This window comes from Gopherus evgoodei, chromosome 3 (genome assembly GCF_007399415.2).
Source record: "Gopherus evgoodei ecotype Sinaloan lineage chromosome 3, rGopEvg1_v1.p, whole genome shotgun sequence".
Lineage (NCBI taxonomy): Eukaryota > Metazoa > Chordata > Testudines > Testudinidae > Gopherus > Gopherus evgoodei.
This window is the reverse complement of record NC_044324.1, coordinates 33,918,015-33,935,212: the sequence shown is the minus strand read 5'-3', so window position 1 is coordinate 33,935,212 and position 17,198 is coordinate 33,918,015. Positions and strand designations below refer to the sequence as shown.

The 17,198-nt window shown below is 38.8% G+C and overlaps 1 protein-coding gene across 5 annotated transcripts in view; it reads right to left on the bottom strand.

Moving 5' to 3' along the window:
- The window catches only part of FAM49A (family with sequence similarity 49 member A), a 78,865-nt gene that overhangs the window by 24,930 nt on the left and 36,737 nt on the right, over positions 1 to 17,198 (bottom strand). For 3 of the 5 annotated variants that reach the window (XM_030555387.1, XM_030555391.1, XM_030555389.1), the window contains one exon: positions 5,501 to 5,580. In XM_030555387.1, coding sequence (XP_030411247.1) covers positions 5,501 to 5,570 — 70 coding nt within the window. In that variant the 5' untranslated portion in view covers positions 5,571 to 5,580. Of the gene's footprint in view, positions 1 to 5,500; positions 5,581 to 6,174; positions 6,196 to 7,791; positions 7,880 to 17,198 lie in introns of those variants that run through there. The other 2 variants (XM_030555388.1, XM_030555390.1) reach the window with 2 other exon arrangements.

Sequence of the window (17,198 nt, the reverse complement as noted above, 5' to 3'; positions counted from 1 at the left end):
AGCTACAGAAAGTCCAACAGAGGCAAGAGCATTCTCAGGAGCTGAACTATTAAGCTCTGCTCTTCAGGTGCATTAATTTGCAAGTCTCCCTCTCAACCTGATCTTTTACATCATCCAACAGTGAGCAGAGAGGGAAGAGATTCTTACAAAAACAGTGTTCACTGCAGGTCACCACCTAAACTCTGAGACAATTTTTTTCTTGGGATCCACTTGTAGTTTGCCAGAGAGGGACTATAGTCTTTTGGAACCAAGTAGATGTGTCACATGCGGACATCCACTGGTGGAACCAATGACATCTGCCAGGGGCCTGGAATGAGTTGGCCAGGGAGCTAGAGAAAGGCTAAGGTAGTGGTTGGCTTGAGTCTGTTTACAGGCAGGACTACTCAGCCATGCCAAAAGATGCCACATCATCTTAAAGCAGAGATAGGGGACTAATTAAGCAGCACAGCTGGGGAGCAGCCCTATCAAGTAATACTACATATATGCCATTTTACTTTAATCATTCCACAGCTCAGTCTACAGCCACATGATCTGGCTAGGGAATTCTGAGGAGTGGAGATAGGGAGCAGGGAGACAGGCCAAGCAGCTGGGCTAAGAAGAAAAATGTCTGAAAACAGAAGTAATCCTACAGTGGGATAGTTCCACCTGCTTCTTTTGGTGGAAATAAAGGTTATGATGATGAATAACTTTCTTTAACTTGTTTGTATTTTAAATTGTAGTGGTGGCCTGTGCCTAAGAAAAGGCTGGTGTAGAACGTATGTGAACTCTGCAGTTTGTACTGACTGTGATTGTGTAGCTACAGTTAACAAGAAATATCAGATGTACTTAGGGCTAAAATTTCATAGATGGCTGATTTTTTTGAAAAATAAAGATCTCTAGAGAAGTTGGCAAGTATTTTATCCAGAAAATATTCCATAAAATGTAACACTATTGTTCAGGGGAGAAGTCAATTTTGAGACTGAATTCAATCATTACTATATAAAACACAAATTTAGTCCTGCTTTAAGTGAAAAGCTCAATGCTACCTGAAAGATGGACTCCTCCATAATATTTGAGAGCATTAATATATGAAGGTTCCAAATGTATTAGAGACTGCCATTTGCACTCCATTATAGAATGTATGGAGTAGGATTTGGCTTTTAGCATGAATGTATCTTACCAATTTGAAAGTATCCTGATTTCTCATACATTTCTTGTACTCTTGTCTACATTACCCTCAGCCTCCTTTTCTTGGCAAGATAACTGAGACAGTGGTAACACCCAAGCTCTATTAGTATCTATTCTCTGCCAGCATCCCTGAAGTCATCATAATCAGCTGTCAGATATCAAGATATGGCATCAAAATAGTTCTGCTAGTACTCATTGTTTACCCAAACCCACTGAGAAGTTTGGGGGGCAGAGGAAGGTCATATGGTAATAGTACTTCAATTTTTTGAAGACTTTGGTACTGCTTTTCACATTGTACTGATGATACGTATACAAAATCTTGCAGAAGCAAATGGGACAACATGCTACTGGTTTCAATCATTCCTATCAAACAGGGCCCAGGGGATCATGATTGGCCTTTACTCCCGGTCACCAATGCACTAGCATAGGGAGTACTGCAAGGCTCAATATGCACTCAATTTCTCCAAGCTCTCTTATGCAGACATTGAAGAGAAAAGAACACCAGAACCTCTGATGCTGGTGACACTCAGCTGTCTATTTCCTCTCTGAGGAGGCAGGCCCTGACATCACCTACAAGTCCCAGTGCCTAGAAAGATCAGGACATGGATGAAGAGCAACTGGCTCAAGCCAGGTAAGAAATAATGTCAGGAAGGGATAAATGCATTGAGGAATCTGCCAATATTATCAATTATTGAAGGTCATAAAACCATAGACTATCAAGACAATACAAAGCCTTGGAGTCAGGGAAAACATTGTCATGCTAGAAATTCCAATCTGGGGACAATACAATCACAAAATAAAATAACTTTACCAAAGGCAGCTGTCCCAAACAAAGCTAATATTGACTAAGAGTGCAGTAAATCAGACATGTCATTACAGTATACTAACTAGCCTTCTCTGGACTTAGATGATTACCTAAGCTTGAGGAACACAGAGCTGGTTTGGGTTTATGATTTCAGTTGATACATTTAGAGTAACATTAGACTAACAAAGATCTAATGTTTATTAGCCCTTCTCTACTGGTTCTCTTCATAATCTCTAAAGCAGTAGAACATGGTCAGATTCATTAAAAGTGCTGAGACTTTTTAAAGATACATACCAGATATGTAGGACAGCACTTGAGGTGCAAATTGTTTTTATTGTTTAACTGCTACATAACAATCTCACTTTAAGAACTATAAATCTAAAACCAAGAACATACACTGTATGCATTCCCTATCTCCAAACCATTTGGACACATCGCTTGGCTATTGTGCACCTGTGATAAACAAGGAGGTGTGTGACACAAAGCTTGTGTGACACACACAGTCGAGTGTGGAGAGTTCTGAGAGACAGTCCTAAAATAAACATGTTAACTTCATAAGAAGCTGAAAGATGATTGAACTCAACTGTTTTCAGATGTAAAAATATATTGTTGAAGAATAGCTATAATATATATTATATCCTAATAAAATGTAAAGATACAATTGAAAAGTTGTCCCTATATAAATAATGAGGAGTGACTGGGGCACAGAAGCTAGAAAAGGTGCATGTGTTTTAGTTTGATAGTTCTATTTTTTCCTGTTTCGGCAAATTAGTTCTTTGAGTGAAAATTATCTTATTATTGAAACACAGTGAAGACAGTTTTAATTATGTAAGGGACCACCAACAATTGGTTGCAGAACAGAGGTGGTCTTTTAACGAACATGGAACCGAACTATGCTCAATATAGCCCCAGTCCTCCACCACTTATGCATATGTTTACCACTATGTGAGTAGTCCCATAGAACTGACTGGATTACTCAGACTTAAATATGAGCAAAGTGCTTGCAGGATCAGGGCATACATTTGGGAATTCTAAAGTGAGGAGGTTCCCATTAAGGAGAGTATCTTGTTTCACTGTATATCAAAATAAACTGGCCATCTCCCAAGTCCAGAAGTATGGTGGATGAGTTCCCAGTAACTGTACAGTATGCCTAGCCCTCTCAAAGAAAATTCAATAATGCAAAAAAAGTAAGTTGGGAGAGGGCATTGATAGTGTGTATTTTAGAAAAGCCTTCTCAAGTGTCAGCTTTGATGGCATTTTAATTGACTTAAACCTAAAACTAGAAACCTTAAGTATACAAGAAGTTAGAAAACAAGTCCAGCAAGAATCCAAGTACATTATTATGCAAGCACATTAGTTTAAGAGCCTCTTTTTTATGCTGTAATGGAGTAAATGTAAAGTTCATTCAAGCATGCAGCTAAGGGAATCTTCTGGTGTATTTATTTTATAGGTTTTAACTTGGCCCAATTCAATCATGTAGTACCTTTAAAAGTAATAAAATCACAACATTTTTAACCTTACACTCAGCAGTATCAACTAATTTAAATTTGTAGGCACTTCTGTTCCTCCACAGTTGCGAGTGCCAGACAAGTGTATGCATGTGCCTATAATAATCACTTGTCACTGTCCTTGGGGAGTGGGTGCTCTCTGCATTACCCCACTCCATTTCTTGTTGGCAACATACTTCAGGAAAATCCAGTTCCAGAGCCAAGATTTTAAAAATAGATATTTCTTCCTTCAAGGCCTCCTACAGCCAGACCACCTGTCTCCTGCCAAGTCTGCAGTTCTGGCAGAAGTACCTTTTTTTCAATCCATGATATGATGGTACTGATTAAACAGTGCATCCCCAAGGCAGCAAGAGGCCTTTGTAAAAGCACAGAGGCAGGTGTAGAGCTCAATTAGACTACTCTAAAGTTTGATAGACCAGATTACAATGTTTGGGACAAAGGTTTGACACCCCAGTTTTACAATAAAACACATTCATATTATTTGGACAAAAGAGAAGGATGCAAGACTTACAATCTCAAATTTTTACTTGTACTATTTATTGGAACTAAACAGATTAAACTCTACAAGTGGTATCAGCATGATTCTTCATAACCTAGTAAATTAAGATCTGGGAAGGGAAAATTGTTATAAATCTACATAACACTATTTCCAAGCTGTAGCCTTAATTCAGGAAAGCATGCTCCAGTGGTTTCTTGAACAGGCATTGCTTTAAGAACATGCTGACCTGAGTGTGTAAATAATGTCATTGTTTTTCTGTTAAGAATTAAAAATAATGACTAGATTTTTTTTTTAAAAGTGGATCCAATCTTTTAAAAAATATGATTTTAGAAAACAGTTGGGTATCAAATTCTTCAAGTAAAATATTTTAAGACAAGTACAAATTTGGACTCAGACTGAAATTCTCCTTGTCATTCTTCCAAAAGAATTTGACAGAGGTCTGTAATTAATTATTTCTGCCAGAACCATTGTTTAATAAAGGTATTTAAATACTCTAAGAAAAAAGCCATGTCAACATGCATTGGTATCATTTAAAAAGGCATTTCATGTAAGTAGCAGAATTGAGATTCAATCTATGTTTAAAAATTTGATAGCCAGTTTTCAAGAGAACATCTAGAATACATGCAGAACTAAACAGTAAAAAAATGAATTATCTTGCATCAAGGTACAGATGTGGTTAGAAAATTAGCATGCAACACATTACATTTTGTAAGCTGACAAACATGTGACAAATATATGCAATAAAGCATATATACAGACCACATTTTCGTAAGTTACAAAAATTGCCCAGTTTATTCAGTATTGAACAATGCAAAGAAAAGTGCCATTTGAACAATTTATGTTGTAGTTATTGATATATTTGGTATTTATTTAAAAAAAACCCTTTTATATGATGAAGTGACAAAATAAAATGTTTATCTAAAAAAAATGATTCTTAAAAAAAGTTTAAGGCAATCAAGGCCTTTCATCAAAAACATTAGTATGTGTGTGTCTATTTTCAGGATTGATACTATGTGTATTGAAACCAGGTCAAGACGAGACTTTACTCTTACATTTATCCTCTTTGTCCAACAAGATTTTAGCAATTTTACAGTAAAATGTTTTACAAATATTTATCAGAATTCAATATTAAACAGAAGCATATCTCAATTTGTTCACAAATCTCTTTTTAAAATATTGTATGATGCATAAATCCATACAGTATTAGGAAAAAATTATTAGGAATAAAGGCGGCAGGCCAGGCAAAAAGTATTGCTCACTTTCGAAGTCAAGGAAAAAATTTGCACCCGATCAAGTTCTGTGCAAGTGAGTACTTTTCAAAAGCTTTCACATTTGGTTACTGAAAACCAGAAAAGAAAGGGAACAGGCATCCTGAGTAAATGAATCATCTTGGAGATATTGATTTGGATATTCTGATTCTGCTGGAAACTTGCCACTATATTTGATCATTAAAAAGTTCTCTTAACTAGCTTTTAAGTCATGAAAAAAGATTCTCATTGTCTTGTAATTTTTTGAACTTACTTTCAAAATCCAGGAAAAAATGTGGATAGTTTTCAATTTCCCTGGTAAGGACCTTAAGAAGATTACCCATCCCAGCAAACCTAGTGAATGCAACAAAATCATAAAATAATTATACTGTATATGCAAAATTAGAATGTTAAAACTACGGGCTTGACACAGTCTGCAACATCTATTAAATTTCATGGTAAGTTCTGGACCTTACAGAAAATGTTTATTATTAATTGTGTGGTATTTATTTACATACCAATGCAGAGAGAGTGAGGCCTTGTCTATACTTGGAAATACCTTTGATGGAGAAACAGACGGTCAGCAGTCAGGGTAGATGCATTTGTACTGACCCTTAAATGTAGGCGAAGATATGTCGGAATTACTTCACTATGCAAAACTTACAAACCCTGAATGGTTGTGAATCCTCCCAATGCTGAATCAGGAATATTCCAAAGAAAAACAAGGTCTCAGTCCTGGATTTATATTTAAAAACAGAAACCCAAGTAGTTATTTATTAAAAAACAAAACAAAAAAAACACCACCATCCATTAATCTAAGGAACAGAACCAAAAAGTTACTGTTCTCTGCGTTTCTAAAGTTAACAAGATTTAAACAACATCATCATCATAAGCACTACAGCTCTACCTCGATAAAACACTGTCCTCGGGAGCCAAAAAAAATCTTACCATGTTATATCGAACTTGCTTTGATCCACCGGAGTGCGCAGCCTTGCCTCCCTGGAGCACTGCTTTACCGTGTTATATCAGAATTCGTGTTATATCGGGTCGCTTTATATCAGGGTACAGGTGTACTACAAAAACTGTTGAACTTTCCCCTTCATTGTAGTACAATTATTAAAAACTTAAACATCAGATACTTGTTAGTGATTTAAGAAACACCCAGGCCCCATCTTAATGGAAAAACCTCACTGTCAGAGAAAAAAAATTCAGAAATTCCTGAAAAAGTGGAGTGTCTCATTGACAAACATGAAAGAAGACCTCTGTACGGCCTTGTCTTTGTTGGAAAGTTTTACCAGTTATACCAGTATAATTTTACCAGTTTTACCAGCATAATTTTTCTACATGGAGACTCTTATTCTGGCCGAGTATAAAAATACTTTTTTCAGATTAGCTTAACCCCACTTCCCAAGAGATGGAGAGACAAGCTAAACAGAAAAAGGCACACTTATAATAGGAGAGTGAGAAAGCACACTGAAAGTTACACTGAAAAACTTCCATGTTTAGACAGCGCCCATAGCAATCTAGGACCACAATATTTCCCCTCTACCTTCATCTACACAAGTACAAGTACTATATTATAAGATAAATGAGGCACTACATTAATGACAATTTAAGCATGGTAAATATGTTTGTCAAACCCTATCATCCATAGATCTTTGGACTGGCACCTGATAGTTATCTATTTTTTAGTTTAATCTCTCTTTCCCCCTCCTCATCTCTTCATTTAAACGAGTATTAGACCACACATGAAACTCTGACTTATTAAGCACACATATAGTGTTAATATATGCAATTTGGGGAGTGAGGTTTTGTCCAATGGTCCTATAAACCTTGTGAATGAAAGGTGACACGGCACCTGCCTGTTACACATTTAAAGGATTTGTTTCCATGACAAGAAAGAACAGGAACAGCCTTGTAGTGGAATGTTTCTATGATTTTAAAGCAGCCCTGTTTATTTCATAAAGTGTTATAAGTGAAATTAACAGTCAATGATATATGATCTCACTTCATCTAGGAAGCCATATTAGGCTTTAAATGGTTGTACATTTTTCATGGAATTCAACTATCCAGAAGTTTCCTTTCCAGAACACCTCTAATGAGCAGACTGTCAAGCCCTTTACAATTAGCAATATTTTGCATTCAAAATATTAAAACGTGAACATCAGTTTTTTCAGAAAGTTATACCAAGCTCATATGCAGAAACAAAGATTACTATATATTTTTTTAAGCTTTCAAAGCAAGGTCTGTATTATAACTACTGAGTTTAACTTTCCAATTAGATTACAAAAGTGAACAAAATGCAAATGGAACGAAAATTAGTTTATACAGTACTAAATCACGTATTTCTTCAGTAATTTAACATTTCATCCCAACAACGGTAATACGTTGCTACCGGCATCATGCAGAACAAACAATATGCAGATCTCAGTTTCCTTTTCATAATTGTGGAACAAACAAAGCACTGACTGTTATTGAACCTCTGCTTTAAGAACACAGTTCACACGACCCAGTTAGTCCCATTTTGGATTCCTCACTTCCAACTCATTTTAAATTGTGTCTTACCTCACTGTTCAGACAGCATCTGATAAAGCAATTTCTTCTAGTTCCAAAGTCAGCACTACATCCAACGACTGGCTTGGTCAACAGCGTGCTAGAAACAACAAGAAAGCAGTCCCCTTTGCCAAAAAACAAACATGCTAGACTGAGACTAAAATTTTTATTTCTGACCCTAGGTATTTTATGAATACACTGTAGTGCAGCACTCCAGGGCTAAGAAAAAAATCTAAGTACATTTCCTGGACTTAAGTTACATATACCTGAACTTCCATTTTAATTTATTTTCTTCCCTCATTTGGAATTGTCATGTAATTAAATTATTTTCACATCAAGTTTCATTTTTCTCCGTCATAAACAAGGATCATTTAACAAATAGTGATTTCATAGTGATCACTGCTGATCATCATGCTGCCACTTCTGATGTTCTAGAAGTTGATACTTCAACATCCTCTACTACTGGTGTCTAAAGCTACATAAAAAAAAAACCATGAAAACTTCTGTATCAAAAAGATTTGGTCAAGCTGATTACTAAATGTTGCTCCTTGTTTTGTAGTACTAAAATCAAAAGGACAATAAAAACAAAAAAGATATGGGGTTGAAACAAAATCTTGTCTCAAGTTACTGAACTTTCAGGCTAGAATACAATGTTCAACATCCTCTTAAGGGTTTCTGTTCATAGATTAAATGCAAAATCCAACTTCAAGTATTTTAAAAAAAATATTAAACATCTTAATTTCCCAGTCTTCACACTGGGCCCATTCTTTCCTTCTACATAGCTCTCCACTTCTTCTATTATGAAAATAGTAAACTAAATGGAGTTAGTAGATTTGCTTGGCAGCAGTCTTTAGACAGACAAATACTTCATGTGCATATACGACACAGTAGCTCAACATCAATGGAAACTAACTAAATGCCACCCACAATCATCCTCACAAGTTCTCACGAAAAGCAAAAGATTAAAAACAAATTGGGAGTCTCTATATACAAGGTTAGTTTGGAGTTACGAGAAACCAAACACGCTTTAGGTTAATGCTGAAAAAGTGAGATTACCTTATCTTTGAACACTAATAATTCCCCAAAACTCTATATAAGATTTGCTTTAGATATGGCAGGAAAGAAACCTGTATGTTGAGCTAAGATCAGATACATGAAATTTCAGGCAGACTGGTTTAATTCTGGAGATGCTGGGAGAGACCTCTAACATAAAGTCACCTTCAATCCTCTAGAGAAACTAGCATGTCCATTTATCCATCCTGGTATCCCAACCCAAAACATAAATATAGCTCCTCCTAATTAGAAAGCCCAAATCTCGGGAATAAGAAACATTGTGTATCGGTTGGAAACACTCGCTAAGCCAGTCCAGCCAATAAGTTATTGAAATTCCATTTGGATTTTAGGTACAGTCTTCTCTAGCATATGTGCAGTGTGCCTCACATGGCATGTGACCAGGCAAACTGAGAGACTATCACACCAGAAGGGATAAAATCACACTAGGGCAGGGGAAGGCAAAACTACGGCCCAGGGGCCACATTCGGCCCTTAATATATTTTAATCTGGCCCTCGAGCTCCTGCTGGGTAGCAGGGTCCAGGACTTGCCCTGCTCTGCACATGCCAAGGCGCTGAATAGCTCCCAGAAGCAGTGGCATGTTCCAACTCCGGCTCCTACACATAGGGGCAGCCAGAGAGCTCTGTATGCTGCCTCTGCCCCAAGTGCAGCCCCCACAGCTCCCATTGGTTGGGAACTGAGGCCAATGGGAGCTGTGGGGGGAAGCACGGAAAGCCACCTGGCTGTGCCTCCACATGAGCCGGAGTGGGGACATGCCGCTGCTTCCAGGAGCTGCTTGAGGTAATTGCTGTCAGGAGCCTGTGCCCCTGACTCCCCCTCCCTCCCCCCCTGTGCCCCAACCCTGATCCCCCTCCCACCCTCCAAACCCCTCAGTCCCAGCCCAGAGCACTTTCCTGCACCCCCACCCCAGAGCCTGCACCCCCAACTGGAGCCCTCACCCCCCTCGACCCCAACCCCCAATTTTCTGAGCATTCATGGCCTGCCATACAATTTCCATACCCAGATGTGGTCTTCAGGCCACAAAGTTTGCCCACCCTAGGGACAGCTAACTATAAGCAAGGTTGCTAAGCAAGGTACTACCCGTTTTCAGGAATATGAATAGAAAGGTTTTAACAAGGAGGTAGGGGAGAAGAGTGTTTCAGAAAAGAAAAAAAATGCAGGATTCCCCCCACCTTGAACACCCGCTCCTCCTCAGGGTGCCAGCCTTTAGTTTTTGACTCAATGTCACTCAAATATTTATGTGCATATAATATTTGACTACAGTATGGGAAAAATGCCTATAACTCTCTGAGCTACGTTAAACTACAATTTTCAACATTGTTTCCACCAGTCGAAACATTCTAATACTGTATAGGAAAGGCCTATACAGGATCCTTACAGCAGGGGGTAGACCGGAGGGGTAGACCAAACTATGACATGAGCGTAGCTAGCATAGGTCAACAGCAGAGTTAACAGTTAATAAATGCAACATATTAATCTCATATTTCACAATTGTTCTAGCTCAAACCTCAGACAAATACATTTGTTTGGAGAGCTGACTGCTCTACCATATTTCAGGGTATAAAATGCAGAATTTCTACAAAGTAACTTCCATCAGAGAATCTCAAATGCAGTATTTTAAGCTTTATCGTGAAGGAAGATGTAGAAGTGCAAACCAGTTTGCTTGTGAACTTTAACCTGATAAAGAGTCTTTTGTGGTAATGGTGAACTCTACAAATTAGCAGCTAACTATTTCAGCTCAGGGGGTATGAATATAATTTGTCTCCTCAATCACACAGAGTGGATACTCAAGTGAAAAGCTGATCGACTAGCAAATCATGTATAATCATTAGTTTAGTTTTAGAAGAGCACAATGTTCCGTTTCACTAACCTGGAAAGTATTTGATCTCTAGTACTGTGGACTCAGTTTAAAAGGTGAGCTTCAGCTCAACATACACATGATTAAAATGTGTATACTGTAATACTCCTAAATGGGGTGCCAAATTCTGTTTAGTGTCCAAACCACTCAAAATTGTAGAAATAACTTACCTTTCAGTGGTATGCTTTAAATCAATGAAGTGCTGACATCAGAATCTCAGCTATATATTTATGCTTTCTTCTGCTCTCCAAACAGTTCAAATTTAGTTATGAATTTACATAAGCATATAAGAAAAACATGTTTTCTATTTAAATTTACATAAATTTTCAAGACAGTTAGCATCAAATCCCAATTTATTTCTCAGGTACTCTGAATTTGAAGCTCTAGACAAAAAGCCAAACCAAAATAAAACAAAACAACAAAACCACAGAGGTCATAATGAAAAGCATGAGAGTTGAGGATGTTATGTTACTATATACACTTATAAATGGGCATCTGGGATCAGACTTGAAGAAGATCTCTGTGTAGCTTGAAAGCTTGTCTCTTTCATGAACAGAAGTTGATTCAATAAAAGATATTACCTCACTCATCTTGACTCTCTACATTCATTGAAATCAATGAGGGGGAAGACAGTACTGCCTCAGGCTTTGCATGCATGAGGGGAAACTGACCAGAATAGTTAAATTATATAGGAATAATTACTTCTAAATTATACAGGAATAGTTAAATCTCTGCAGGACTGGAGGACTTAGTGAGAGCGTCCAGTCTTCAGAATTTGCTCTCAAATATATGTCTGCCTTTAGGGCATGATGTAAAATTTACATTGTTTTCATTGTTGTAAAATAAAATTGTTTTTTAATTTTATAACTTAATATATCAGTAGCAAAATATACCAATGTGCTTCAAGTAATAATGAAGGGAAAAAGTGATCACTACATCACCCCCCTAAAAATTAAGTAATGACTCAAATGTTTTTTGTTTTTTGTTTTTTTTAAGATCTACCTCCATAAATTACCTGAAAAAGCACACTTGTTAGAACTCTGAGAATCCAAAACATACAGAAGGATAGATAATTTCACCCTCTTCTCATTCAGTTACAGTGAGAGCAGGTTGAAATGTTTCAACAAAATGTTTTTTTCACTGAACAATGAGGAGCCCTCAAAAACAATTATTTCGTGGGAATGCTTCAATTTCTCAACAAAAGTTCCATCAAGAAAGAGATCGCAGAACAGCCAACAGCCCAAGTGGTTAAGACACTTGCCTGGGTTCAAGTCCCTGTTGTGTCTGATTTGGAGGGACTTGAATCTAGGTCTCCGACACCCCAGATGAGTGCCCTAGCCACAAGATAACTGGCCACTCTCCCTGGTTTTCTCAACATTTTTTGAAAGATCTCAGTTTCATCCTGGTGTGACAGATTTTTTGAAATCTTGGAAATTTTCGGAGGGGGAGAGAGGGGGAAATGTTCCATCCCAGCTCTAGTTTCAGTTCAGCTGAAAATTTAACCATTGCTGGGGTGGGGGGAAGAGAGAGAGGGAGGAGGGACGGAGGAGAACATTGTAGATTTTTTTTTAAGCCTTCTAAACTCTCTGCCTTAACACTAGAGAGGGAAGGGATAGCTCAGTGATTTGAGCATTAGCCTACTAAACCCAGGGTTGTGAGCTCAATCCTTGAGGGGACCACTTAGTGATCTGGGGCAAAATCAGTATTTGGTCTTGATAGTGAAGGCAGGGGGCTGGATTTGATGACCTTTCAAGGTCCCTTCCAGTTCTAGGAGATGGGACATCTCCATTAATTTATTTTTATAGATTGTGGAAGGATGTTCTCAAACTTCTATCAATATCTTTGTATAACTCAACAACATCTATTCTGTATGTAACACTTATTTTACATTAACATTTCTAAAATAGCTTTTGAGTTTTAAAATGCAATTGAGATTCTTTTGTATCCCTCTGGCCTCCCCTATAGACCATAAATCCTGCTGTATGGACCTCGTAGGAATATCTATATTAAAAAAAAAAACTACTACTAAAGTTATCCTAAAGCAACTAAACAAAGATAATGTTAAAATAGTGGCCCTAGATACCTGTGTTTTATTAAAAAAATTGGAAAGATGTCTCCTTTTTCAGGAGTATAAGGCTTCCAATCCTAATCAACTGTGAGCTATTAGATTTTAAAACCTATTACTGACCTAGGACCAGCTATTCTTTATCTGGGCCAGGAACAATAACAACAAGACTTGTGAACTGCCTCATTCATCTCAGCGAGATGTCAACAATAACTATTTCATGCCTCATGTAAGAAAGAACTGGAGTGGAGGGGAGGAATCAGATTTTCCACAATTTACTGAAAGTTATGTCTACTCTGGTGCACAAGCAGATAGTGTTCATCTGAGCTTCATCACCTGCACTCCAGTCAGTCAAGAAGGAGCCCAGTAAACAAGACAACGAGCACATTTAAGTGAAGCCAAACTCAAGGAGCTCAGAGACCACAGAAAATCATATGTTGATCAGCAGCAATTATTCATACATTCACAGAGTTTAAGGTCAGAAGGAACTATTAGATCATCTAGTCTGACCTCCTATATAACACAGTTCATATAATTTCATCAAGTTATCCCTGCATTAGGTCCAATAACTTGTATTTGACTAAAGCATATCTTCCGGAAAACATTCAATCTTGAAGATATCAAGAGATGGAGAATCCATTACTTTATGTTTATAGTTTGTTCCAATGGTTAAAACACTCACTATTGAAATTTTCTGCATAGATTTCCAATTTGAATTTTTCTGCTTTAACTTTCAGCCATTGGTTCTTGGTATACCTTTCCTCTGAAAGATTAAATATCCCTTTAGTACCTGGTATTTTGTTCTCATTAAAAAAGGTTCTTATACATTGTAATCAAGAACCTCTATCTTTTTGATAAGCTAAACAGAGAAATTTAAGTCTCTCACTGCAAGAGATTTTCGCACATCTTTGAATAATTTCCGTGGGTCTTTCCTGCACTATCTTCAATTTTTCAACCCCCTTTTAAAAATGTTGACAGCAGAACCGGACTGAGCTTTCCAGTGTTTGTCTCACCAATGCTATAAACACAGGTAAAATTGCCTCCCCTACTCCCAGAGTCACTGCTTTCCAGTATATACCACCCCTCCCCATTCTATAGAAATGGCCTATATTCTTCTTTCTTCCTAGACTTATGTAGGTAGAGCTTGGAAGAGTACTACCACCTTCCCTCCCCTTCACCTTCCAATCTGACCCATCTCAAACTGCTGAAAAATCTGAAAGTTTAGCTGTAGTTGTGGTTTACAACAGTTAGTGGTCAAGATTGAAAGGTGCACGCTAACTTTACTCTGTCACTTTATTAGAGCAGACACTTATCAGCTAAGGTTGCTAGAGGCCATTCCTAGAGAACTTTCATACTGCATTACCTACACCTATACTCAGCAAAACACAGATCATTCTGATTACCACACTAAAGGCACCACTATTACTCATTTCCAAAGAAGACAGTCATTTCAGCCCCAGTATGATCCAGACGTATCCTTTTAAAAAAACTGCATAAATAATTTCACAACAAAAACTAAAATCAATAATAACTGGGAAAGATTTACCCACACATCAGCTGGTAGCAGGGTGTAACATACCTGAATTACAACAAAATAAAAAATGAAAAAAGAAAAGCAGGGCTATGTGATCTGTACAGAGTAGGCCACAAGATGGAGAGTAAGACATACATCATTGATTAAAAGCAAGTTACAAACAATCCCCAGTATAAAAGTAACAGTTCAAAGAGGAGAGAATTGCCATAATACAGAGCTAGACAGATCATGCTCCAAGTCTGAAATCCACAAGCAGACTGTCGGCACACAATTAGGAAAGAGAACTATAGGAAGCATTCTACAGATCTGACGGGATTAACATATCACTGCTTAACAAATGGCCCACTATGATAAATAATTCCCCTGATTCCATCATACCAGAGAGCTGGCCAGCATTGTCAGAGCCTGCAACCCCAATGACAGAAATACATACTCCAAAGATACCTCACCAAAATCATGAAATAAAAAGGGATGACCTCAGATTATACCACCTTAATTTCTCTGAACTGGAAGCCTTTTATCTAGCAATTACAACCTCAAAAATGTTTTTTGTTCCACATCCAACCCCCTCCACGTATGTTTTATCTTGAGTTCCTACAAACTTTGTCCTGAGCTATGGAGGCTGCAGTGTCCCAGAGGGAGCTATCTTGACAGCATGGAGATGAGGTTGTGTCATATCTTGATCCACTATGGATTTGCAGGTCAAGATCAGGACTTTACACAGTTAATAGAAGTGGAATGGAAGCCAGTGGAGGGACTGGAGCACCAGACTAATATGCTTGTGGCTGAGATGGTAGAATGGGACACATTTTGCACAGGTTCTTTATTGCTTCCACAATCAGCTTTGTGTACAGTGTACCCAGTTTCAATCTGATGGATATACAGATCAAGTTCGTAGATGGTCATCCTAGAGAAGAGGTAAAGTTTCCAAGCAGGCAGGAAGTGAAAGAGGTTCTTTCCCCTAATCCCATCATTAATGTTATTTGATCACCCAAACTAAGAGAAAAGCAAAGTTGAATGTCAAGGCTTTGGCTTGCTTTGAGGAATGTGGCAGATGCCTTTGATAGAAAAAGGAATACAATGTTTTGCCTAATTCAAAGTCCCCCCACTTCTAATCAGGGATGGTGTCCCTAGTCTCTGTTTACCAGAGGCTGGGAATGGGCAACAGGGGATGGATCACTTAAGGATTACCAGTTCTGTTCATTCCCTCTAAAGCACCTGGCATTGGCCACTGTCAGAAGACAGGATACTGGGCTAGACGGACCCAGTAGGGCCGTTCTTACGTAACCACATTGCGTAGACCTGGGTCAAGTTTGAGTCAACTGTTCTTCAGCCAGAGAGAAGTCTTAAAGAAGATATCACAGGATGTTCCTCCACTTAACCCACAACAAGATCACAGTGAAAGAGGAGAGAAGCCGACACAAATACCTCCCAGAAATTTGCAAGTTTAACTGTCTGAAGTGATTTATTTGGAAAATATCCTATAGAACATGCACAGGTTGAAAAGGAAAGCATCACTGTTGATCAGATACTGAGTACAAATGCAGAAGAAAATTAGGGACAGAAGGACTTGCACAGTACTTTAATAATGTAGCTGCTCCTTTTTGTCCATCACTGGTTGTCTCCTTTTTTATTCAAGCTCTTAATGGTGCTTTGTGGAGTATACTGAACTGTACTCAGAGCAAATTCAATACAAATGCTTTAAAAACAAGATGAACCTTTTCATACCCTAGTTCTACAGAAATGAATAAATATTTTATCACCATTGTTGTGTGTGTGTGTCAAAATATCAAATCTAATATCAAACCTGCCATATCAGTCCTGAGGTAATTGGTGATGTGCACTTCAAATGTCAGCAACAAGCTTAGCGACCAGGAGCTGCTAACAGGGAGTTTTGCAAGGGAGTTCTCCAGGTGAAGGAGGAGCACATACAGCATCTGTGGGGTAAGTGACTGTCTGCAGTGTTTGGGTTTGTGTGTGTGTTTGGGGGTTACTTGCTGTGTGCTGAGCTTGTGTTTGTCAGTCTGTTTGGTTTGTTTGTTTGTTTGAAGGACCCTGTGCTGTAGCTGGCAGTTGGAGGTGGAGCTACTAGGAAGGTTTGAAAGCTAGAAGCCTCTGGTAATTGGCTGAACCTTAACCAGTGAGCGGGGCATTCACTCAGGCCAGGGCTTTATAAAGCTGCGCACAAGTGACCAGGGAGCTTACCAAACAGGAGCTGCTAACAGGGAGTTTTGCAAGGGAGTTTGGAAGGGGAGTAGGAAGGGAGGGGGGGTCCCTTGTCGGTCTCATCTGTGACCATTGGTCCCCTGAACCCATAACCTGAGCCACATCGAAAACCTTTCTGTTTACAGCAGAGAGGAGCGGACAGGGAGCTGTAGACGGGAATTTGAGAGAGTTTGACAGAGGGAGGCTTACAACGGTGAGGAGGACCCGCAACACCTGTGCCAGCACTGCTTCTGTCTCTTCCACCTGCGCCTGTAGCCAGACAGAGCACCAAAGCATGGATGCTTTTACCCAGATTCTGGTGTGGGCTTGCAAAGACTGTAATTTGCAATTTCCACTTACTGATATCCAGGCTGGGGGTGGCATCCAATGTGAAAGGTGCCTACTGGTGGAATCTCTCAGGCAGCAGGTGGGAGAGCTACAGGAGGAGGTGGCCAGGCTGAGGAATATCCATGTCCATGAGCAATTCCTGGACAGTATCCATGTGGAGACAGCTGACGGTGCTGTCCCAGTTGACAGGACTACTGACACTCCAGTGGAGGAGGAGATGCTTCAGGGTGTATCTGACACACCAGTGGAGGAGGAGGCTCAGGGTGGACACAGCCAGCTGGTTACTTCTAGCAGCAGGTAGTGCTCCACCGCTGCTGCGAACCCTCCTGTTGTGGTA